The sequence below is a fragment of the Cyanistes caeruleus genome, chromosome Z, assembly GCF_971803275.1.
Source record: "Cyanistes caeruleus chromosome Z, bCyaCae1.hap1.1, whole genome shotgun sequence".
Classification (NCBI taxonomy): Eukaryota; Metazoa; Chordata; class Aves; order Passeriformes; family Paridae; genus Cyanistes; species Cyanistes caeruleus.
Window position 1 is genome coordinate 18,979,139 of NC_141732.1, and position 26,563 is coordinate 19,005,701.

Consider the following 26,563-nt stretch of genomic DNA (forward strand, 5'->3'; position numbering starts at 1 on the left):
CTATCCTGAATGAATGCCCTCTTTTAACCCCCTTCAGCTTCTGTTCTTACATTAATTGAGCTGATCAGATTGAGCATATGAATTTGTCTTTGATGTATTCATATGTTTAGTTGATGCTGCTCGCGCTCCCATTGGCAAGCAGGCAGAGCTCTCAGACAAATAGGGCTGTTTCCATAGTAACAAGCAATAGCTAGGGATCTCTTGAAAAATATTTTTATTTCAAAATTCAAACTGGAAAATTCTCACTGGATATGGGTCTAGTTCTAAATGTGTCATATCTAATGATGGATGCAATTAGGAATCCCACCAATGCTTTAAATAATAAATTAGGCTAATTTTCTAGGCCTGGCATGATAACATACAAATACTAAAAAGGCATCTCTCTTTTTTTATCCATGACAAAAGACTTATTAATTACTTTTGGTTTTAGGATTTCAAGACTAATTGAATGGTGAAATAATCACATAGATGCCTATGTGCTGTAGATGAGAAGCCTAGAGGTAAATTCTTTTTTTAAAAAAAAATACTTCAAGCTGCTTCGATATTTGGTTATTCCATGTAAAAGCAGGTGAAAAGATAATTCTACAAATGCTATAGCAGTTGGCAAATCTCAAAGGGTGAAAAATGCCCATAGCCATTTTTAATTACTGAGCATGAAAAAGGAGAGATGTTGAAAATAAGTTTTTTAGACCCTTACAATCTGAGAATGCCAGAATTTTAACTCTAATAAAATCTCATTTGAAATACAAGGGAACAATAAAAATAGGGGGGTTGAGGGGTGGTGGAATGGGGAAAGAAGAAACATAAAGAAAGGGGGAAGAAAGGGGGCAAAAAAGAGGGTTGATGATTAGACTATTATGGTTTGTAATTAAAATATGTATTTTACATTAATCTCTCCTCAAAGTTTTTTTCCCTGAAAATTAGATACCTGACACTGGCTTCTAGTATACTGCCTGTCAATGTGCAGTAATACAGTTTCAGGGTTCTGCGTCAACATAGATTATACTACACTGAAATCCATTGATATTATCATCTTTCATGCTACTTCCAATTAGACATGTTCCATCTTGTGGGGTCAATCATTTATATCTCAGCATTCAGGCAAATTCAGTTAAATGTTAAAAATTTGACAATTCCTTGAGAAATAAGGCTATGTTTTAAGTACTTCACTTGAAATCTACTCTGTATATGCAGTTGTCATATGGGGAAAACAGTTTTAAGGAGTATAAGTGTCATAATTACAGAGACCTAGAGAGATGTGGTAGATAGAACACACAGATGTGGTGAAGAAAAACTTAAAATCCTCCATTATATTAATTCTAAGAGTCATGTATGGATTTACATTCTTCAGGTGCTGCCTATTAGAAAAAGAAGGAAAGCCCCCTTTCTGAATCCCCAGTCTTCTCTCCTCTTCCAGTTTTACAGTTAAGGAATTCTGTACATTTTAATGTGTACTACATTTTCAAAGACATTTTTACAATACTTCAAATGTTAAAAGAAAAAAAGAAATTCAATCATACTTAGTCACCCAAGAGGAAATTATAGCTTTACTTAAATTTGATCATTGTCTTCGTCAGACTCACACTTTCAGTCTAGCAAAATCTTTTATTAAATCAAGGGAAAACAAAGTCTGAGGCCATTATGAAAGCCCATTTAAGAGCAAAGCATACTGCTTTACCAGTTTGTTGTCTTCTAATCTTGGGAGATTACAAAATTGGGCTCTGGATTTACTTCAGATAATGCATTTTCTCTTCTTAAGATAGATTCCTAATGTAGCTATTTTTTATTTTATTGCCTAAAAAGAGACAAAAATTACATGATAAATCACTTTGTTCAATTTAATAAAGTGGTGCCTGTTTTAGCATTATACTTCTGATCATCGTCAATTTAATCTTTTTAACTCCTATACATAGAAATACCTAGTCTGTTGATAGTTTTGAACTACAAATTCTGCATTTTTTATAAAATAGGAGTTGCTTTATCTCAGAAAAGAAACTGTTTTGTACAACATCATGTACTGTGAGGCAATAGCTGACATGCCTTTCCAATGCATGATCTTTCCAAGCACCTCTTTATCAGAGACAATCCAGTAAGAAGCTAATTTTTGGGGAACATAAACAATGAAAATAGTTAACAAAATGGAAGATACAATGTAATTTATTTTATCACTAGTAGCATTCATCAAATTGGGGGATATAGTCATTTGACTGGACAATGATCAGAGCCATCACTTGGCTAGACACAGAGAAGTGTGGACTCCTGTATCATGGGACTGGGACACACATCCCACCATGTAAAGCAAAGAAGGATCTGCATTCCCCCAAGTCTTGTTATAAATATAACTTGAGATTTAGGATGGTACTACCCACTTCAGTGCCCCCTGTGAGACTCTCTCAACTACACTGCTCTCACTCTCCTATTTTCCCCTGCCCATCCCACCACAACAGGGTGGAGAGAATTGGAGGCACAAACAGCAAAAATATTGGGTTGAGGTAAGAACAATTTGCTGAAAACAGCAATGAGATATGAAAAAACAAGAGCAACAGCAATAAAAATGACAGAAGGTATAAGAAAAGACATGGTTCACATACAAAAAACACTCCTTCATAATAGAAAATACAAGACGGGTCCCTCTGCCATGCTTTCTTGATCGGAAGGAACTCCTTCTTCCCACAAGAAAGTCCCTTTCCTCTGCCTCCAGCAGTAATATAAGGTGGTACAGAACAACATCCAGGTCCCAGCCAAGCACCCTCCCAGTTACAGCAAAAATTAACCCTGTCCTAGCTGTAACCAGGACAATATAGCATCACAGTCCTTAGTAATCTTAGATAGTTCAGTAGATTTATCTTGTCACAGTACAAAATCCAACAGTAATATTGCTAGCACATGAGACCAGATTTGAAAAAGCACATGAAGCTGTAATTTATTTAATGAATATAGGACTGAACATATATTTTTTAAGTCTGAATCAGATCCTCTTCCTTTAGCAGAAAATTAGTCTCTCAGTAGGGGAATACCTTACAGCAGTCAATAGAAATGTTCAAAAATACATTATGCTAACTATTAGCAGCAATAATTCATTATGCATTATACTTTAGAGGTATTTTAAACAGGATGGAAGACTACAGACTTATTCTGTACCAGTGAAATCAATGTGTACCCTACCAAAAATAGGTGTATATGTAATTAATTAGGCTATTCTAAAACTGAAGCATTTGGTTTTTAATTTAGAAGATACAAAAAAAAATATTTAAATCATAGTAAAAATCAAAATAAACACAGTATGTTCACAACACAGGATCAGATACTTTGAAAAAAAAAGTTAGTCACTGGATAGATGGAGAAACTTAGATTTTAGATAGTAAAATATTATGAGACATGGTGATGATTCTCTTTCAGGGCTTAATTTCTCTAATTTTATTCTGCTGGTTTGCTTTAATTCAGTTCCTTCTTGATATTTTGACTGAAAAAATCTGTATTAAAAATAGTGGAAGATATTACCATAGCTGCGCATTGTGGAACATAACTACATAGATAAAAGCAGCACAATTTTTTTTCCAAAATGGTTTTATGAATATTAGAATGTCGTTTAAAAGTTGCTATAACTTTTATCTTAAACATGACCTTGTACCTTGTAACACTACACAGCTTATCCTATTTTCAGAAAAATCATCTCAACCAAAGATTAGTGGATTTTCTGAGAGGGACTTTGGACAAGAGCTGTGGTCATAATCTTGTTACAATGGAATAAAAGATCCATTCACTATTAAAATGAATCCAAATCAATATTCAGTACTAAAATGACAACCAATGGAAAGAATTGCCCTTCACAAAGAGTAATCAGTGAAGAACTCAAATCCATGACTTAAATTCATCTAAACAACATTTCACAATTCACTGAGTTAGGAAAGAAATTAAATTACTCTGAATGCAGATTGCTGAGAATACAGTCCTGTTTTAGGCTCTTTCAAGCATTAATACATTATAAAAAGTGTAAATAAACATTCACATGGTAAAACAGACTATAGTGTGAGGCTGAAGGTACTCCACTGAGCCACTGATTTCCTACGATGCATAGTGAAAATCAATCAATTAATTAATTCTTTGATGCCATATTAAAGTGATTCAAAATTGCTGTATTTATTAGAAGACCATGGAAGTACAGGAGATATCATTCTTAGATGGTGACCCTATAAACTGCTAATCTGCGTAGAATAGCACTGGATTTTTTTCAGCACACATTTACACTCAATTGCATTTTTTCCAATCAGAAAAAAAACCCCTGAGAACTGCATTCCAAGTCAGCTTGACCCACATTTAAACCTAGATGTTGCTGCTTATTCCAAACATAGTTAAAAGTATTTAGGAATGAATAAGCAGAAGGGATGGGCATGATAAAATTCTTGGAATTAAAAACATGCTTTATTATATGGTATTTTCAGTTCAGTGCAATTATACCTTCATACAATTTACTTAGCACTTACATTACCCTTTTATGAAAATTTTTCTGATTTTCTTAGGGTAAAAAGTTGGAGTAAACTAGTCAGTTAGCCCCAGATATTTCTCTTAAATCTTGAGAAAGTTTTGAGATCCCCAATTCAGAAACACATTTTTTCCATTGATCAAACACACTGAAGTTACATGTCTGAAGTTTAATCCAGAAAATACATCAACATAATTAAATACACGTTTTAGGCTAACTATCTGCTTTACAGCTTTTTGGATTGTCTTACTCAAGCCCTCAGGGGCCAATTAAGTTTTTCCTTACCATTTCTTAAACTTTCATCCATTTCATTATGGATTCTTATAAATTACAATATAACATTTTAAAATCTTAGGCTATAAATAGGCCAAGTTCCAAACAATATTTTAAAAATAGACTGTGTAGCAAACATATGGTTTTCTCTTTACATCAAACATTTACTTCCTCAAAAGTATTTCAAGCCAATGGGAATTATCATTCTAGTAGACTATGCAACAAGCTGTGTAGAGTATAGACACACTTTGCACTCCAGCTGTAGTAGTAAAATTACTGAAACTGTAATTCTCTTAATATTTAAATAATATATTAAAATTTAATTTTCAGCACCTGGAAGAATCTGTTTGTGTGCCAGCAAATGAGGTAGTTGGGCCTGGAGCTGCTATACATATGGGATTCAAAAACAACCTATCACAAATAATTACTAAGAGCAGCTGTACTCACGACACTAGTCATTTAAAAATCAGGTCAGAGTCGCCTCAATTCTTTTTCCATTTTCAAGGATTTCTGCAAAACAGTTCTGTAGTTTTTATATTTTTGTCTTGGTTTCTTTTATGTTAAAATTTTTATATTGTTGATTTTTACAAGGGCAGTATTTGAGATTTTTAGCTCTCCTGATATTGCAGGCATTTAACATTTGAAGGTTTCATGACATATTATAAAGACATGTAATGTTCATTCTCCAATATATGTTTCAAGATTTTTATAGGATGGAAAGTAAATAGTCTAATATGAAAATGCAATCGCTGACATACGACATACATGCATTACATGCATATACACATGGTACTAACTACAATTCAACCTACACAAATACATATATATACATATTTTTTAGAAACAAGATATATCATGTGGCTCATGAGAAAAAAGATTACTTGTATTGTAGGCTTTCATGTTTTTTAAGTTGATAGTTATAAGGTGAAAAGGTTTTCTTTTAAAAGCATTTTTCAAATTATATTTTTTCAGAACCACTTCATTTTTAACTGATTTCCAGAAGTTGCTTTCATGCAACCACTATCAACTTTATGATCATTTGTGAAGAAAAAAGCCTATGTGCAACCTTTTTTTATGTCATACCTTTTCAAGATGTAGAGTAACATACTATGAGTTAACATTTTTTTTTTACCTTTTAGATAGGATTAATAATGTTTGCACTGGATCTGAAAAATTTTGAAAGTTCACAAAGATTCAACTAGGAGCCTTTCTTTTATAATTTTAAAATATTCCAGCCTGCATTCCTACACATTGAAGTAGAAAGACTCAAAATGAAAACCATATATTTTATAATGACATACTGAGAAATAAAACACATTACCCTTCAGGGGGAGAGACCCAAGCATTTATACACTACTACCTTCAATCACTTGAATGCAAGTCATTCACACCACCACTATTGCTAACAAGGCATCCAATTTACGAAACAATGAATATTGAAATTACATTTAAAAGGTACAAATGACTGTCCAAAGAATGACACTGAAAAATATTAAGTAACAGCTCTACCTCAAGATAAGCCTCACAATTAAAGACTTTTAATGAAGAGAGCCTTCAAAGGCTAAATCAGGAGGCATTGATTAGATTGCTTCTAACTTTGTGTTTTGACACCTTCATCTTTCATGGCATTATATTGTCTCTGTGCATCTTACAAAGGAAGCATTTTACTAAGGCCACACATGAACAGGAGACAGCAGTGCTTATAATAGAGACTGTCAAGGGTGTGAGCCAAAATGGGTCTCATTTGGATTTCAAGTGAAGAAAACTCCTAATGCATTTCATTACAATGTATGTGAACCTCTGAAAAGAACGATGGATTGGGATTCTCATACCTATTAATTTATTGAAATGGATTCAGTTTTTTCTTGTATATCAAGAGGGACCATGTGTTTCAAGCAAGGTAACAATATTATAGTACCAAATAACTAAATATGCCATGATGACGTATACCCTTCTCTGAGACAAAGAGAATGCAATTTTCTTGATAAGTGGGATTTGAGTTCAGAAATAAATCCTACAATAGCTTGGCAACAAATAAGTGCTCTTTGTTACTACCAGGTTTAAAGATATGATCAGGAAGCTATGCAATATAGGGATGGATTCCATCTTTGTTACCACAGCATGTTTTTACCATTTGAAACTGCATACCTTCCCTTTTTCCTGCCGAACTTTTTATTTCTTTGAGAGACTGAGTGATGTAATTTGGTACCACCTACATAAGTCACCTTTTACTAAAAGATAACAGAACAGGATGCAGAAAAGTAAAAACATTAAAGAAAATTGTAATACACTGCAGATCAACTTAGCTCTAGAACAATGCTGCAGCTACTGTATCACCGATTATCTTATTCACAGTACAAGAAGTTTATATAAATGCTTGTCTTTTTCCCACTTTAACTTTGAAACAAAACCTATAATCTACTAGTCAAAATCTGTAAATTCTGATTTAATACAGAAAACAGGATACAAAATCCTTTTGCATGCTAAATAATTTTACCAATATAGCTATTAAAAATAAAGCATATGTTCTCGTTAACCTTAGAGGTGATTGATTGTGCTACGCCAATAGCATTCAGTAAGTTCAAAGCTCATCTATTTTTTATGGAAATCTTACAACCTGCTAGTTAAACTAAAGGTTAAATATACATAAAGTCTTAAAACAAGACAAAAGTATTCCATATGTATGTAGCTGATAAGCAGAGTACACAAACACATACATAAATCTGTTCGCATTTTAAAACCCAAGGCCTTAAGAAACCCTCCATTGTCACACAAAGACTTCAAAGGTAGAGTTAAAGAGTTTGATGCCCATGGAATATTAAGAAACTATGTTTATGAAGTTAGGAATTGCCTAATAAGTTCAGAACTCCACTGACATCCCAATTACAATAGAAAAAATTCATCAAAACTATAATCAGAGCTAAAGATGTGTTAGCTTTCACAAATGAGTTCTCAAAAAGCTTTTTATTTGAAGAGGGAAGTCCAAGTCACATTTAACTTGTTTAATAACCATTATAAAAATACATAAATGCAAAAGTATATAACTAATTTATTTCTTTATGAATAACGTGTAAAAGCAGAAATGTAAGTGAAGTATATATATACACACATGCATAAAATTAAATAAATATTTTTAAGATTTTCAACATTTGAAGCAACACGATTTTTATACTTACATATCATGTGTTTAAGTGGTGTATGCGCATGTGTCCAACAAACAGAGAAATCAGCAAGAATCATACAAAACAAAATCAAATTCAATCTTAGCAATAAAGATTGCAGATTTCCACATACAACACAAAACCACACAGACACATATTTATTTTATTTTTTAAGAATAGTCATAATTAAATTAGAATGATGCATGTTCCATATTTTATCTTGACAGCTTCTGCATATTCAGGCAGAGCACATTAAACACAAGCATACAGCAGCTTACTTGTTGAATTATGTATTTCAAGTACTTAAAATTACTAGGGATTTGACTAAGATCTGCACATGAATACATATTTTAGGACTTTATTTTCTGCACTGGCATTTCTTCTTCTAAATATATTTTAAATTCTACCACTAACTCAGTTAAAATTAGGCTTTTCCAGGACCTAACAAAGGTAATAACATTATCTTTTAAATGTAAGCTTTATAACATTAGGAATAAACCCAACATTTTTCAGTTGTAAAATTTGATCCATAAACTAAGTGATATACTTATGTTAATTTACCTTTTAAAAGATATTATGTGTTGCTCTTTTTTTTTGACAGGGCTTCCATTCATACTGAAGGCATGTTTAAAAACACTACATTTTCTCTCAGTAAGGAAGATCACTTTATCCACTATCATACTCATTCTGTGTCAATAAAAAATCAAATACTTATTTTCGAGTTCAACTTGTTTTACTTTGATTTACGCATGCTGTTCAATTCAGTTCAAATTCTTTCAATTCTACTGAGTAGTCTTGGTAATGGTTTTAATAGTATTTGACGTCTTAAAAAAACAAGGAGAAAATATAACTTTATACATATTATAATAAATGTACACTTAGAAGTTTGTGATCTCATAATGCTCAAATCCTTAACTTTTTATAAGAAAAAACCCCACCAAAATTAAATCTCTTATGTAGGTTTCAAAGTAATAAAGATCTGATTGAGCCCATTGAATAAGGCAATTGCATCGGTTGTCTAAATGGTAGCAATGTCAGTGTCAGATATGTGGTTATCTTTTCATCTTGGCCTATTCTCAAATGTAAAAATCAAATGTTTGAAGGACATTTCACTGACCTGTTATGGCCTCTGCAACTCTCCAACACAATACTACTGTTCCTCATATAAGTGCCACATTTTGGATAAAAACTCACTTCATCAACGATGCCTTTGCGACATCTGGCGGTCCTTATTATACATAAACTTAAGGTTTGTTTCTTTGTTGGGTGTTTTCAGTTGCTGTTGAGTACTTTTAGTATACTAATTTTATTCTATTTATTTATTTATTTGCAACCCTACCAGCATGTAAAACTCTAGTCCAAAAGGCTTTGATACCCCCTAGCAGGGGAACAAAAGCAATCTAGTTTGCAAAAACACAAGGTCTACCATGAGTCCATATGGAGCAAAAGGTCACAAATCTTGAGATGCAGTGACATCATGACAATAAGACACTTTTGAGACAGAAGCTGACTCATTTTGAATATAAAAAGGACACTGATCAAATTCTCCCACGCATTTAAAACTATGGAGAAGAATAAGCATGAGAAGAACCTGATGTAGATGCGTAACCAAGGAGAGTTAAAACATACCCTTTCGTTTTCACAATTACAAGATGCCACTGAGAACTTGACAAGTCTGCTTCAGAAGATTTAAAAGCATTATTTTTATGTCACTATTGAATGCTGATAAAATTTTATTAAAGAAAAAACCACTCAGTTCACAGGGTGCACACTCCCTGTCAGAACTCAGCTCTTTTAAAATTAATTCAGTTACACCAAAGCTTGTTCTACATGTTTCTGTCCTATTATTTATCATTTCAATAAACTATGAAAAAAGTATTATAAGCAACAGAAAAATTATCTTCCTTTCTTTATCCTTCTTTCTTAGCTATTTTACTGCAATAGGAAAACCTCATTCTAATTTCTTTATCACAGTAACTGCAGGAGTATTTGACATCAATTTTGGGAAACCATAACATTGCTATTTCTTAGCCCAGTGGAAGGAACTAGTGCATTTAAACTCCACTTATTCGAACAATGTTTATTTCAAGCCAATAGATGATACAGCGACCAAAGATTAAACATGTATTACTTGAGATGCTGAGCATCACTTCTTTAAATTCTACTTTGTTGCATCATGGTAAAGATTCAGTTAAACACCCTACTGCTCCGAAATGAGTAACACAGTATATTGTTTGGATATAGGTTTGTCCCCATTTGAACAGACATATAGCATGTATTACTGACATTCAAGAAAAAATTCTAATAAATCATAACTGAACCAAATTGAAAAAAAAAAAAAATCTCTCAAAACTGCTCTTAGCATGGACTAGATTTAGTAAATGGTCTAATGGTGTAGCTCACTATTGCTTTATTTTACAACAAAAGATTTCTGCATCATTAGAATATATAGTAGGCCTCCATAAAAGCTACCATTCAAATTTTAATTAAAATTTCAGTAGCCTGTGTTTTCAGTGTACTTATATGGACAAGATAGAGACCACGCACTGTGGCACAAGCACATGATTCTTTGCAGATTACAGACACATAACCAAATATGTGAGAAATACAGGCCAAAGAAACACTGTTAATTCTGAGTAGTCTTCTCATGCCACATGAGAATTGTATGCAGGCATACAATCTAGCCTAACATGTTGAATTGAAGTTATTGTACTGAATTCACAGAGACAACCCATTAAGGATGTGAATGAGCAGATTCAGGACTATGGTTTAGTATGGAATAAAAAGATTAATCAGTCATTAAACTCTATGTACAAAAATTCAGCATGTGACAGCATAGATTAAAATCAGAAAATTAAACTTAACAAATTTAAAAAATCACATCATTAAATGCCATAAGTTGATGAAAAAATTAAAATATTGTGGTATAGGAAGGAGCTTTCCTTCTGCAAAGGAAGCTCAATCCTCACTGAAATAAATATAAATAAGTAAACAACAAACTGACATCACATCCTTCTAAAAGTTTTAGAGCAACTCTGATAAGCTGCTGTGAACTAAAGCATAATCTTTAAAGACTTAAGAATCTGTTAATTTTCTATGAAAAAAATTTATCAATAGTGAAAACACTATGAAAGCCTGATTACACAAACCTTGCTCTGGACTCACACCTTTCCTAGTGAAAAAGTAATAGAAAAAAGCAGTACTCTTTTTCAGAATATCTCTGATTTATTTTTTTGCTCAGAAAGTTACAGCCTGAAGCTTTTTACACTCAGATCAGTTAGCAACCAAACATTGAGTCTTGGGTGTGATGTTGGAGATTGATCTGTGAGCGTAACTTCATAGTATATGAATCCCGTAGGTCACCTTGAACTATGACAATATTGCACTGAAGTTTAGACAGACAGACATTCATTTTTAATGCTAAAATTCTGAAACCACTGTATCAATTTTTTTAATGCAACAACCATTTTCCACTGAGATATGCAAAGAATACCCAACTGTCATTCACTTAAGAGGCAGTAAAGTCCACCATGATCTTACAGTGAGTCCATATGAAACAATAAATAATTCAATGCCAAAAATAGGACAGAAATGGAAAATAAATTTACTGTTATGAGCTACTACATATTTTTAAAGGTTTCTTTTTTTCTTGAAAGACAACAAAACTTTTTCTTTTCTCTATACCATTTACGGAGGTTTAACTATGTATCATTAATTCTCTCAGTTTTTATCCAAATGTGCTGTTAAATTATCCATGTAATTACCCCAAGAGAAATCATTATAGTTATTTTATTGACTATATTTATTGACTGATATAATTTCATTAACACTTTTGTGAGAAGTGTTTGGTGGTATTTAAATTCAGATATCACACTCTTTATTAGTACAATTAAAAGGATAAATATCTGTATTATTTTAGATAGTGGGTCTTTATACAGAGGTGTTTAATTACTGAGTTAAAGCAACAACAGAAAGTTAATGAGCAAAATTATAGGCAATAATTTATGGTCAAATGTGAAACAAAATGAAAGTCGTCCCTGATCCCAGTAATGAAATCTCTTTAAAATGAAAAAAAACTGTTGTTAAAGTGAAAAAACAGTTATTTCTAAAATGATAGCTGTATATGCCTTAACAAGCCCTCCAATAACAATCAGTAGCAGTACATTTGAATAAATAGAAAAAGTCTGTTGCAAATATATCTTAAAGAGAGGTATATTCAAATATCTGCTAACAGAACCTAAGGGCAAAACAGTTATAACTTTTGATATACCACTAAAGAAGACCTTATTGCTGCAATAAATGCAGCACCATTGTTTCCTTGTCTTCTGCGTGCACTACAGTGTTACTAAGCCAGCAGGCACTATACCTACATACAGTTCAATTGACTCAAACTGAATCAGACCAAAATAGCTTTGCAACTGGCAATAAAAAAAACCAGAAATTAAAAATGTGGATTGCAAATTAGAATTAATTTCTGGATATGAAGATCAAAAGTAAGACAGATGTTCAAAAGAAGAAAGCAGAAGATCAGACAATGGCTATTAAGAAATTACTCATCCCAGTGTTCTCATCTGCCTCAGATTTTAAAGAATCATTTTTATTATACTGAACTGAAATATATTTTTGGAAAAAAGTGAAAATTAGGAAGACCAAGGAATTAGCAAGTACAAAAATTCTAACAACTTCATACACACTGCTCTTTGACAGAGTAAAATTAATTTTTATCCATGGGGAATGTATCAATTTAAAGATAATCTGAGGAAAAAAAATTCATGGGTAAGTATAGTATCTCTGACTAGACTCTCCTTCATTCCAGGGAATCCAGAGAGTTTAAGGAAGCATGATGTGGAAAAATTGTGTGGCGATTTAATTCTTTGGCTTCTTATTATGTGCTTTTCCTATTAGTGCAGGTGAAAAATCCAGTGCAGGTTGATTAACTAATAAAATCTTCTAAGTAATTTCACTTTAAACATTCTATGACTGTCTACATTGCAGCACTACACCATAATTGAATCTTTGTTCCAGATAATTTTTGTAGTAGGGGAAAGTACTGGAAAATCGTGAAGAAAATAGCCAGCCATTTGTATGCACAAAATCCCTGTATTAATTTTTTTTCTGTCAAAACTCCCGTGCATATTTTGTGTATATAAAAACCTTTAATATTAAAACTCTTTACATTAATCATTGCAATCAAAACTGTGTTTCCATTTAAATGAATATGTTGTTGTATTAGAGTGAACAAAGGGTGAAAACAGTGTCAGTATTTACTTTTGTTTCCTAAACTAAATAGTATTCCTTGGAAAACAAACAAATATTTTTGTTTAAAAAAAAAAGAAAACATGAAAAGAATGGTGTTTTTCAAGAAAAATGGAAAGACAAAAGTTTAAGAATGTTTATAGATGTGCCTTGTTTAACAGTTTTGTATGTTGGATGTGACTTTCACAGTCTGTTGCCTGTTGCAGGAAAGCCATCACATCTGTGACTTGGCTGTTGATTAATGAGTCTTTCAATTCTTCACCACCATCTGAAGAAGGGCTGTGGCATTTCTAAGCTTCACTGGTTTACTCGCCTTCAGCTGTAGTCCTACCAAGGTATCTTCCATAGAGAAAATCACACCTGGTTAAGGCTAATGAAAACCTTAATATGTCATTTGCTAGACAAGTCAAAAAGCATGTAAAACTAGACAAAAGATGTATTCAAGCAACATGAATGCAGTTTTGTCATAACCTGTCAATCTAAAGACTAACATGAAAAAGCTTTCCTCAATGACATTTTACAGTGTCAACTATTAGAATGACAATTCTTAATTCCCTCTTTGGTATATGAGGCAGCATGCACAATGGTTTCCCACTCTTCACAAAGACTACATTTTGTTGTTAGACCCTAGAAAGATGTTAAGAGGGGAAGAAAAATCCCAATCAAAAAGTTTTTCTGGGTCAAATCATCGGTAAGCATCAGAAATGCCTAAATCACAGTGTATAGAGAGATTTTAAACTTACTACTCACTTCACAAAACCTATTAGGAGTTCATGCAAAACTGACCAACTTTGCTCTATCTGCATGCATCATGATGGTAAAACTTCTGAGGTCAGTTTGACACTCACAACTTGGGAAAGAAGCAATAAGATCTTTGGGACTTGTCATCCCTTCTTAAGCAGTGTCAACCTGGCAGGACAGAGGAAGTAGTACATCCAGGAAAGCCATGTGAGAAGCCAATAACTTTGGGAAAGCCATGTAGCTCTAAAAACAACAGTTACAGCTACAAAGGTCTGGGATCTGCACTGTAGCCACCACCAGCCCTCAATACTTGCTTTGTAGTTGCAACAGTGAATATTTCAAGGTCAGGAGAAAGCACACAGTCTTCCCCATCTCCTTCAGAGAAAAACTAATGAGACTACCACTTCCCAAAATGAATGCAAGGTAATTCAAATTAGATAAGCATTAAGGTCTCACTAAAGCTGAGTCACCTCCCCTTTGTTGCCACAAAGGAACAGTGCATAGCAACAGCCACCACAGATCAGCTACTATTGTGGTAGCTTTTTATCTTAAATTTATTCAAAAGAGCTAGATTCTTCTCTTTGCTTTGCTACAGACTGATTTTGCAGTGTAGAAGGAAAAACCCTAAAAGTGACTTGCACGACCAGATTTTCCATCTATTTAACTCTGATATTAATACTTCACCCTCCACCTTACAGGGGACTTGCATGTCTCAGCTCATTACAGCTTGCAAAGAAATTGAGATCCCTGTATGGAAATTGAATTACTCTACATTGCTATAACTTTAATGAAAAATCCCTTATCTAAGAAGGAGCAGGAAAAGGAAGAAACAATACCTTGATGGACAAGACAGACTTTCAGCTTGTCAGCTTGTATGTATCCTGCAGCCTTTTCCTTTGCAGGTGTAACAAGAAAGTCTATAGGTAAGATGAGAAGCTAAGCCACTGTGCACAATCAGGGAAGTCAGTACTTTAAATGCATTAATTCACATTTACACATTTAACAGTTACACATTACACTTACAGTACACTTACAATTGGTATATAACTATGTATCTATTAAGAATGAAAACTTGGATCAATAGGAAAGAGAAAAGAGGAAAGAGAAAATAACGGATAAGTAAAGCAAACATTAGTATCTCCACTTAAGAATCCCCAGAGAACAGGATTTGAGCCAGAGTTGAAAGGGGCAAATTATTTGCAGATGAAAGGAAATACCTGTTTTTAAGAAAAGTCACCCAAGTCACAGAATAGCAATCACCAGGTTAATTAGATAGTGATAAAAATGCTGAAGTGCCACACTTCCAAGTGATGATTTGTAGCACACAAAAATACCTAGTTATGAAGAAAAGATACATACTTTTAAAGGAATCAATGAATCCTAACAATAAATACACAAATGCATTATTAACACAATACACTGAATATACCTAACAGGATTCCCATCAAAGCTGACCTGGACAGAGTTTTTTTGCAGTAGCCAGGAGGAGGCATGGCTGAGACCTGGATGTTACTCTATAGCACCTTCTATAATTCGCTGGGGATGGGGCAAGGGCTGTCTTCAGGTCAGTGCAGTGGGGTGGAGGGAGCAGTTGGGTAGTATCTCTTGTCAGGGGGTTTCCACTGCTCGCCTCTTCCTTGTACCATTTGCTGTTAGTATTGTTGCTGTTACTACTTATTTTCTTCTTTCAGTGCTGTTTTCAGTAAATTACTCTTGTCTCAACCCATGATCTTTATGTTTTGGGCCTCCAATTCTCCTCTCCATAGAACCAGGGGTGGTGGCAGGAAAGGGGAAAGAAGAGTAAGCAGTGGTTTGGAGACTCTCAGCAGGAGCACTAAATTGTGGAGTACCATTCCTAAACCAAGACAATCAAAGGATATAAAAATGTGGATATCAAAGGATATAAAAATGTGGACAAACGTGACCTATTTTAAATGGGGAACCAAGATACTGTGAGACATTATTAGAAGAAAGAGATTTTTATCACAAGCCTGCTCTAGCCAACATGCTGTGCTTACTACATTTTTGAATGCAAAAAGATGTACCAGCAACACTTTCTTCTTCTTCATTCATTTTATTTTCACTTTTTCTAGAAGCCAGGTTTGAGCAATAAAAAACCCATCAAATTAGCCTGAAACCTTATTTAAGCAATTTTATATTGTCAGTTAAAAGAGCTGGTAAGTACATGCTTTTGTACTGCAAGGATAGCAAAGGCCTCATCATAAAGGGCTTCCAAGTATAAAAAAGTAGCTCGTATTAAGTAAGGTTAAATAAGATATGGCAATCCTTATGTTTTTAGCACTTTCTGTTGGAGATTGTCATCAGAGAGCATTTTTTTTTTAATATGATTCATCAATACATCTGCAGAAGAAAGAGACTGATAACAATCAGAAAAGTGTATTGCATATGGGGGAGCCTCATCTTTAATGTAATTTACTTGTGAAATTCATGTTGCAACTGTATGCATGATAGGGGCTTGAGTGGCAGTCAAAGTGTGCAATACTGTTCCCTTTTGCTTACTGATGTATCTTCTGCCACCAATGCTTGAAAAGTGCCAGGCAGGGAACTAAGCCTACTTCTGCCAGATTTTTTAAGGTCACAGTACAGTTTGATTAGCTATGTCAGAAGAGGATAAGCAGAAGAACGATAATCCTTTATGGTGACAGATGTGACATATACCTTGTTATTGACCAACTTATTTATGGAACAGGGAGCTTGCTTACCCTGAAAGGTCAAAGTGAGATTTTCCACAAAATCCCATTGTTTTTTTTTGGTACATCCAGCACTAGGGTGTAAACCTGACTTTGTGAATAACCAAGAGATGTACGAAAATGGATTAATGCCTTTCAGCTGCTTCTTTTGATACAGGAGCAATGAGACACTGCCTTTCATACCCTGTTCTCATATGCATTATAAGGGCATCATTTATAGTAACACCAAGCAGGTGACGATTACTGCAATATTAATGGCATCCTAGCTCTTCACCAACCATCATTAATAGTTGACTTGTAGCTGTAGCAACAATATGAATTTCCAATATCCAGCACATTTGGATACAAAAAGTCTGGGAGCATCAGCAGTTCAGAAGACACATAAACATAGCTAAAAGTACACTAGATATAAGACTGCTGCCCTCTGCCATGCAGATAACCTCTCTGTCTTGGCATCATGTCAATAACTGCTCTTCCATCATTTGTTTCTTCCACAAAGGAAATTGTTAGAGAACTTCCTACCTTTTAATACCCTGGAGGTTTTTTTCACTCATTTCTCAGATTTAGGCTTTTGTAAAGTTTTATAAAAAGTCTTTGACAACAAAACACATGCAGTTTGCTGGCACTCTTTCCAGTTTCAAAACCACATAATAAATTTTTCCACACGTTGATAAACTACATTTTAAAAGTGTGTTTTCTGGATATCTAGGTAATCAACAACACAATGAATATAAACATTTTCTATAAATAGTTCACCATATGGCTATCATTCTCAACAGATGGTGTCTGTGTATTCACTAGAATATACAAGAGCTATGCAAATTTTGCCCTGCAATCATTCAAAATTCTAAAGACTTTCTTACTTCAGTTTTATCAAGCTTAATCAAAGTCAAAACACATAATTTTATCACCTAGCTCTAATATGGGGAACAAATGCCACAACTTATTAACAAATGAATTTGCAAAAGGCAGTAGAGTTGAAAGGATTTTAATAAAGAGACACTAAGTACAAGATTTTCTCGGTCCTAGGATAGCACTCTGCTGATAATGACAGTTTTTATCTACCGAAAAAGCAGACCCACTTGTAAACACCCCAGTAGCTCATCAGAAAGAATGCAGTCTGGACAATGTTATAAAAAAAATCTATAGTCCAAAGAATCTGAGAGTTTAAATATATTTTGCAGTGAATGTTCTCATATGCATTATAAGGGCATCAATTATAGTAACACCAAGTAGGTGACAATTACTGCAGTATTAAAGGCACCCTACCTCTTCACTAACCATCATTAATAGTTGATTTGTAGTTGTAGCAAGAAAGTCTACTAGAAAGCCTACAGATTTTGGTCAGTTTTAGTAAAAAACAAAGGTACTCATTTTTTACAGTTTCCTTAAAGCAAATATATATATATATATATATATCTATATATCTATATATATATATCTCCATGCTTTCTACTTTCAGAAGGTGATGGGCAATTTAGAATATCTAGCAAGACAACATATGACCAAAAGTTGCCTAGATACTTGGTCTATCCTGTCCCAACTTAAAACTGTTTAGAGCTCATATCACTGCATAAACACTTTCTGGAAAGTTCTTCTTGAGCTACACTGTTCCTTATCTGTTGGAAATCATATTCTAGTTTTCAGTATGGACATTTTTATAACATTTCTCTTCCACTTGAACAAGTACTAGTTTTAATTTCTATAGTTTTTCTAACTTGTTACTGTTTCTCACCTGACGCACTTAGAGTAAAAATAACCCACTCCCCTCTCAGTTATTAAGTTGTTAAGCCTTCTGTTCTGAAGGTCCTGACAGTTGTTGGCTTTGCCAGTCATGAGCACTTCTCTGTCGGTTCCTATTGCTCCCAGGGTGCTCCTGCAGCAGGATCTACATCATTACAACTAAATCACTACTTGTCCCTGCACAGACACCAGTGCTTTGTGAAACTTCCCTAAGTGCAGAGGAGGGAGTCCCAGTCATTCCTCCTCAGAACTGCAAGTTACTACAATACTGGATAATGGCTTTACAGATTTCAAAAAATGCTTTTTTTTTCTCCTCTTTCTAGTGATAGGAATAGCTTTACATTATCATGTATTCAGTTCACCTGAAAGTCCAGTACAACTGCAGAAGGCAGGTCACATCTCAGCAAAATAATATTATCTTCTAACCATGTGCAAGTTGCCAAGATATTTCTCTGAAAATAAATGGTCATGAATTTAACTTATACATAAAGAAGAGTACATAAACAAGAAGGATAATGCATGGTACTGTGCTCTGGAATTGTGCCTCAGTGTTGACAACACAACAACTATTTTCCTACTGCTAAGTACTTCCTGCAGATTTTCAACATGCTGATTTGGCCAGACAGTAAGAATTGTAACTTCATGAGCAAGAAACTAATTAGAAGTTATGGGCAATTAAATAACAATTGCTCTTCTTTAATACATATATTAGAGGTAAGGAATCCCCATTTGTTACTGGAGTGGCTAAGGATGAATAAGTGAGTCCAAGACTTGAAAAAGCAGCATGCATCTGTTAAGTATGAAGGATATTTTTTAAAACTTGTGTAAATCAAGTTCACAATTCAATTAGTTAATTCAATTAGTTGAATGTTAATGGTCTTATTACTAAAAGATACTGTTTCAAGTATAATTGAGAAATACCTTTTAACTTTTATTCTTGCTGCTTGAAATATATATATATATGTACACATACATATTATTTATTTTTGAGTAAATTAAAATCAGATGAGTTGAAGTTTGTTAAATTGAATGGGCTTAGTTCTTGCTAAATTAATGTTTTGTCAAATGCTTTATATTGATTCAATATAAAGCATTAAATTTGCTTAAAACTTTTTCTCAAGTATGCCATTTAAGTTTGCTAACTTAAGTTTTAAGTTTTGACTCTTGAGGAATAATTTGTCAGTATTCTTCCCTTGCATCTAACTCAGGGTACACCCCTGTAAGCCCTTCTGATGGACTCAGTGAGAAAATTCTGGGGCCTAACAACCACCACATCTTTAATTTTAAAAATTTCCTGGACACTTTTACTTTGAGGATCATATGAATGCAGGGATTAGATTCCCATCATTGTGTGAAGCCAGCAATGAGTAGTAGACAACAATTCATTCCCTTTTTAACCAGTCCTAGAAGTCTTTTACTTTCCCCTAACCACCAACCAATTAATTTGCCTAATACTTGCTGGCTCTGGGACAATGCTCTCATAACACCCTCTCACCTAACTCAGTCATTAACTAGGTTAGGGGAGCATTTGCCTTGTAAATTAGTCCCCTAAGCATTTTCACTTTTTTTTTCCTCAAAAGAAAGATCATGCTTTTTTACCTTCATATGCAACTGACAGTATTTTTTCTTGAAATACATAAAGAAGGAGATAAATATCATTCCAGCATCACTGTGAACTGGTAAAAATATTTTTGCCTGCACAGATGTAACTATTCAAGGAAAGCTTTAGCATGTGTCAAAGAAAGGAGTAATTAAAATATTACAGCGCCCCACTTTATGGCTCTGGCACAGTTCAAGTACTGCCTGTGGTTTTGTTTAACTCATTTCAGGAGGGAAACAGTAGAAATAGGAAGTCCACCATAAATCGGAGGTCAAAATAATCACATGTTCATTCAAATTGAACATTAAGTCTTGAGCACAATTAAGGCTGAAATTTATCCAGCTCAAAGAAGGACCATGAAGAATCACCTAAAGATAGGGCTCACCTGAGTCTTAGTCAGACTTACTCCGCATAGCTTGCCTGAGTAGCTGCAAGAACAGCTAGAATTGTCCTAGTCAGCTGTAAAGTATGAGCATACACATATTAGCTATGATAAAAATAAAGTCACATAAAGAGAAGTTGTGATGATAATGCTGGTTGCTATGGCAGATACTGGACCAACTATTATACTTTATGATCACAGTGGATCTAAATGATTTGTTGGTTTGTAGAGAGGTTGAAATAATAGATCCATGCTCTAATTATTAATTACTTGTATAATGTCACTTCTAGATGAGAATTTCCTTACCATGTAGAAGGGTAATGAATGAAGACACTTTCAAATTAGGAAAGATGACAACAATTAGGGAATTTATTAAATTAAAGAAAATAGATGATATGACAAGGGTGTGAAATACAGAAAAGGACAGAGGAGGCATACACATGATTTCTTCCGAATGTCTAAAGAGAGATCAAAAGAAAAATAAAATTTTGTTTTAAGGGAACAGTGGATATGATATGTCCACACAAAATATTTCCTCTGCAAATCACAGCAGTCCTCTGCTCCCTTGCTGACAATAACATGAAACAAAGTTCAAGAACCAGTTTTAGTCTAAGAGTTTCTATGACAGTCTCTTTTAAAAGGACAGTCTACATAATTTTTAATGAAGGACATGAGGTAGCAATCAACAGGAGAACCATCAAAGTAAAAAAAATAGTACTGTATTGTCTCTGACATTTAACACAAAAAGTCTGTGAAGTTTCACATTCTGTCTGTAACAACAACAGACAGGTAACAACATCAAGAAGAGAACAGAATAACAAGTTTTAGCTGGCAAGATTTTCTGTGCAATTAAACTTTTGGAGAAGAACAATTTGGGTAGAGAAAGAAGTAATCTTATTCGAATGAAGGCAGAAAAACTCAAACAGACTGTACAAGTATTTTATAAATGAAAGGAAGGAATAATTAAATGTTTAATAAGAACTGCTAGTGCTAAATGAAGAAAATGGGACCAAAAAACACCCAAAACCATTATGACATGCAAATTCACACACTTTTGAAATTGCCATTGAAGTTTCTAGATAGAGGAACAGTCCCATTCAAAAGATGACTGATAAGATCTTAATAGGTATGATCAGGAGGATTCAGAATTAAGGGAATGTCTTAGTATAGTCTGCAACATGTAAATTTTCCAGTTTTCACATGTGGGAAATATTAATGAAAAAGAAACAAACGAAAAACAACCCCCTCCCCCAAAAAGACTTCCACCTAAATTTTTCTGAATTTAAGAAATTGCTGCTTCTGAATTAAACAGTTATATTTTACAAGTGAAAAGGCAATAAAATATGAGAATAAGTATCATTAATTAAAAGCTATTAAGGAAACATTTTCTATTTTTAGCTACATTTGTCACATCCCCAACTGAATTTAAGATATTTTGCAACTTGAATAAACATAGACTAAATTCTGTGCTGAAATTTTGCAGTAAATGTTTGCAAAAGTGACTAATTTTTTTTCAAAGCATTATTTAAGTGCAATATCAACATATATTCATATACTTCTGTCTCAAACAGAAAGAACAAATTATACACCTCAAAACAGGAATTGAAAGCCATCTGAGTATGGAACAAATACTACAGAAAAAATGTTGCTCCATTTTAAAACTACATATTTAAAAGGAAATGCAGAATTCATTTTATTTATACATTTCACCAGTAAAATCTTTGTGTATCCACTATTACAAAGTCAAAAATACAAAAGAAAAATGTGATCATTTGCCAAAGTCCTGTTACCTGTGTGTCAGCAGCACCCTGAAGGCCATCTGATTCAGTCCCAAATAACCTGGCAGCAATCTTGACCAATCCCAGTTCCATTCAGTAATGGCTGACTGTTGATACATGGCAAGAAACTAGTTAGTTATTAATCAGCATTAATATGATCAGTACATTAAAGCTCCAGCTGTGATATACTAACCAAGGAGGGGGGTCTAGAATGAGGACTTAGAAAGATTTTATCAATCATGTCCACAGAAGAAGGCGTTTATTCCAATAAAATGGCAATTAATTAATTACGGACATAGACACTATTTATAAAAAGATAAATCAGTTTTTTTAACCATTGTTCTTCCAACAGTTGATGGCATTCTGATTAATAACTTTGTCTGAGAGCTTTACTCTTTGTCCAAAAAGCAAAATAGTTGGTAACTTTGTATGTAACAGCAATTTGCATTTTCTGCTGTCAGCAAAAAGTTTTGTTGTGAAAAATATGGTATAGCTGGAATTCAAGAAGTAACCTGTTTCATAATTAGAGTAATTTAATGCTGTACTATAAACAGCATTAAATCTAGACAATATGGACAAATATAACTCCATATTGCTTATTTAATAAACCAAAGCAATTTACATCATCAATGGGCAGACAAAAGACCATACACAACATCCTTATTTTTAAAAAGTAGTACATTCTGTTGCATAATATTCCTTTTCGTTGTCAGCAGTGGTCAAGTATTGACTGTAATTCAATGTTCTTGGGAGGAAATAAGTACAAAGTAATTGTTGTAACACTAAAATAGCACTGAGTAGTTAAAAAAAGTTTAAGCAAGTCAAAACAATGGAAATAAACCTGAACAACAGTAAAGTGTAACTTGGAGCACATATTTTTCTTCTTACAGGCAGCACTTGGTTCCTCTGGGAGAGCAGAATCATTGCAATCCCTCCTATTCCTTCCATCTATATTTTATCACTTTCCTTTTCCTTACTTAATTTACTCTCTAACCCTCATCTTTTACATGCATGTTAAACTAAAGTAGAAAAACAAGGGTGAAATACAGAGTACAAAAGGGAAATAAGGGTAACAAGAAAAAAATAAAATACTGAGAAAGTGGAAAGTGAATGAATAAGGAAAGGCTCCTTGAGAATGCTCTGGCATCTTTTACAGGCACTGGCAATTATTTTTACTGGAAACCAGACACTCAGCTATACTCATCACTGTTTTATAAACAGACAGTCCCACACTACTAAATCAAAGTGCAATTTTATGGTAAAGGGAACTGAACTATTTAATAACATCATTAAGCTTGGAAACAGAATCAGAGAAGAGTATTATAGAATGATTGGGGTTTGAAGGGACCAGAAAGATCGCCTTGTTCCAACCCCTTGCCATGGTTAAGGTACACCTTTCATACACCTTTCACTAGACCAGGTTTCTCAGAGCTCTGTCCAGCCTGGCCTGAAATGCTTTAAACAGATGGGGTAACCACAACATCTCTGGGCAACCTGTTCCAGTGCCCTCACAGGAAATAATTTCTTTCTAAGCTCTAATATAAAGCCACTTCCTGTCAGTTTGAATCCATTCCCTTTTGTCCTGTCACTACATGCTCATGAAAAATCTTCTCCATCTTTCTTGTAAGCTTCCGTCAAGTACTGCAAGGCTGCAATTAGGTCACACCAAAGCCATCTCTTTTCCAGGCTGAACAATTGCAATTCTCTTGGCCTTTTGTCACTGGAGACGTGCTCCATCCCTCTAGTGATTTTGGTGTCCCTTCTCTGGATTGGCTCCAACAGCTCTGTGTCCTTCCTGTGCTGGGGACTCCAGATCTGCATGCAGCACTGCAGGTGGAGCCTCATCAGGACGGAGTAGAGGAGCAGAATCAACTCCCTTGACTGGCTGGTCATGCTCCTTTTGATGCAGCCCATGATACATTTGACCTTTTGGGCAGAATATGAGGAAGAACTTCTTTACTGCCTGGGTGACTGAGCACTGGAACAGACTCCCCAGAGAGGCTGTGGAGTCTCCTTCACTTGATATACTCAAGAACCATCTGGACGCAATTCTCTGCCCATGTGTTCTGGGATGACCCTGCTGGAACAAGGAGGTTGGACTAGATGACTCACTGTGGTCCCTTCCAATCTCGCCTGCTGTCTGGTTCTATGACTCATGACTGGAAGGTCCCTTCCATTTGAAGCTATTCTATGATTCTTTTGATTCAAAGATTCTATAAAGCATGTTTCTCTGGAGTGAGAAGCCTTGAAAAGCCTTGTGGAATTGGTATTAGTCTCCTTTTTCAGGATATTAACACTTTGGTTGCAACCTAACAATGAGTAAGCATCCATTAAACAACTAAGAAAAACAAGTATATTTTACAGCAATATAACTGATCAAATAGACCAGATAGTCAAAACCGGGCTAGGAGATTACACCATATATAAGCAGAGCTGCACTGAAAAAGGATGCATCTCCACACAAGTCTGTAAAGTGAATTTCATGTTTCTGTAATACTACTTCTTTTCAAATATTTGAATTGAATGCTGGAATCAAAAATGTTGATGGCATATTAAGAATATATGAGAAACAATGGCATAAGATAAGTATCAAAGCAGTATCAGAAACGATTTAACATTTTGTGCAATCAATTGGTCATGGGGTGCTCCAGCAGAGATTTAGGCAACCAGATCTCTTTTCTTTAACGCTTTCATTATCAGGAAACTAAATTCCCTAAAAAAAATTATAATCCTTTACATATTACAAGCATAACTTAAAGAAAAACAGAGACATGGATGCTGGTTTTTTCTTTCTTTGTTTTACCCCTGCTTAGTCTCACTGTTTTGTAAAATTTTGTATTTCTAAAGCACTCTTTACTTAACTGTTCAACATGTCTGTGAAAGACCCATGAGGAAGATTCTAAATGTGAACTCAGAGTTCTGACATGATTTTTCAAAGGACTGAGAATAACCTTATGTACTATTGCACAGATGTAATAAATGTCATTGACATGATGGGCTTTCCCTCAGTATACTGAACACAGGAAGTGTAAGTAAATGTAAAATCACTCTTACATGTAAGAATTCCAATAAAAGAAAAGCATGGTAATGGCTTTTTGAACACTGTGGTATTGTAGAGGGTACCCTCATTAGATTTACAAGAAATAATACTCTTTTCTGCTTCATCAAATGTGAACACACATAAATAATTCCATTTTCATACATTCAGTCTTTGTTATGAACATAGTAAGACCAACAAGTAAAAATTATACTGTAACCAAAGTTTCAGATTTTCACAAACCTGATTGAATACTTTTGCACAAGATTGTCTGTACACCTGGAAAGGGTTGAAGACAGGCTGCTCTTCGCTGCCCTTCAGTGTCAAAGGTGGGCATTGACTCGAGGTAACACCATCTTCAGAAGAATTCTCACAGGACAGCTGCTCTTTCAAATACTCCTTTTAGAAGAAAAAGCAACCACAGAATAGTACAGGCCACCTAGCTTTCTAAGTGAAATTTGCCTACACTTCAAGCATAAGTTTACAGAACTCTTGATGGAACTTCCTTTTAATATAGTGGGGAATTAACAATCTTTTAAAAAACAGAAACCTTTTAAAGAATACCACCGTTTTACAATGAACAAGAAAGAACCTCGAAAAGCATGCACCCAACTTAAGCAAAATAGAATTATCTAACCTATTGTTTTGAAATAGTTGTAAAATTATTTGTACAAGTTCTCATTTTATATATATATATATATGCTAGATATATGTAAAAGTGAACAACAAATGTTTTTCGTATCTTTTGAATTAAACTTTTTAGAAAACACTCAATTATTACTGTATAACTCAATTCTTTGATTAACATGTTCTAGCCATGTTATTTAAACACAGGAAATAAGTATTTTCCCACTCTTCAAAGCTATTTTTAGCTGCTTAAGCATTCAAGCACTAGAAGCAGTATGATTTGAATTGCAGTTTTAGAAACTATACTGTAACATATGCATGATTATTTTGGACACAATCTTTTCTGTTTTCATTTCTTGGACTACTATGCAAATAAATCATCATTGCAGGGCAGTAAAGCGTTTTGATTAAATAGAACCATTTTATGAAGAACTATGTAATGAAACATTTACACATCTATTTGCTGGAAGGACTACTGTGATTAAACAGTTTATTGTTATTAAAATGAAGTCCATAACATGGAGCAAGTAGAGGTGAGTCATTAGGATGGGTGGATGCAAATGCTCCTCTTATTCAAAGTCCTACTGAGATGGAATAACATGCAAACTACCTACCAAGGCATCCTGTGCTTCTCAGTAGGTCTTTCTAAAAGAAGACTTTCATCATCTGTTTAAACTTGCATACCTATGGCCTAACCTGAAAGACACAAGCTCACTTTCAGGCCACACAGATGGTAGCTGTTTCTCCCTTGTGTTGGTACTAGCCACTATG

The 26,563-nt window shown here is 34.2% G+C and overlaps 1 protein-coding gene and 1 long non-coding RNA gene across 51 annotated transcripts in view; both read right to left on the minus strand.

Annotated features, from left to right (window-relative positions):
- The window catches only part of KIAA0825 (KIAA0825 ortholog), a 239,834-nt gene that overhangs the window by 83,043 nt on the left and 130,228 nt on the right, over positions 1-26,563 (minus strand). For 30 of the 50 annotated variants that reach the window (XR_015280925.1, XR_015280924.1, XR_015280926.1 and 27 more), the window contains 2 exons: positions 25,409-25,564; positions 22,141-22,235 (listed from right to left, as the gene is read on the minus strand). The exons of 5 other annotated variants lie outside the window; for them this stretch is intronic. Coding sequence is in view for 37 of the 45 variants with exons in the window: in XM_086868965.1 (XP_086725091.1) it covers positions 22,141-22,235; positions 25,409-25,564 (251 nt within the window). In the remaining 8 variants the exon portion in view is untranslated. Of the gene's footprint in view, positions 1-1,585; positions 1,796-22,140; positions 22,236-25,408; positions 25,565-26,406; positions 26,489-26,563 lie in introns of those variants that run through there. 15 more of the 50 variants (XM_086868977.1, XM_086868981.1, XM_086868976.1 and 12 more) reach the window with 3 other exon arrangements.
- Positions 11,121-15,248, minus strand: LOC147648192 (uncharacterized). Its single transcript, XR_015280930.1, has 3 exons — positions 15,132-15,248; positions 14,751-14,831; positions 11,121-13,543 (listed from the first exon to the last, which is right to left on the minus strand). It is a non-coding gene; the product is annotated as an uncharacterized LOC147648192 (long non-coding RNA).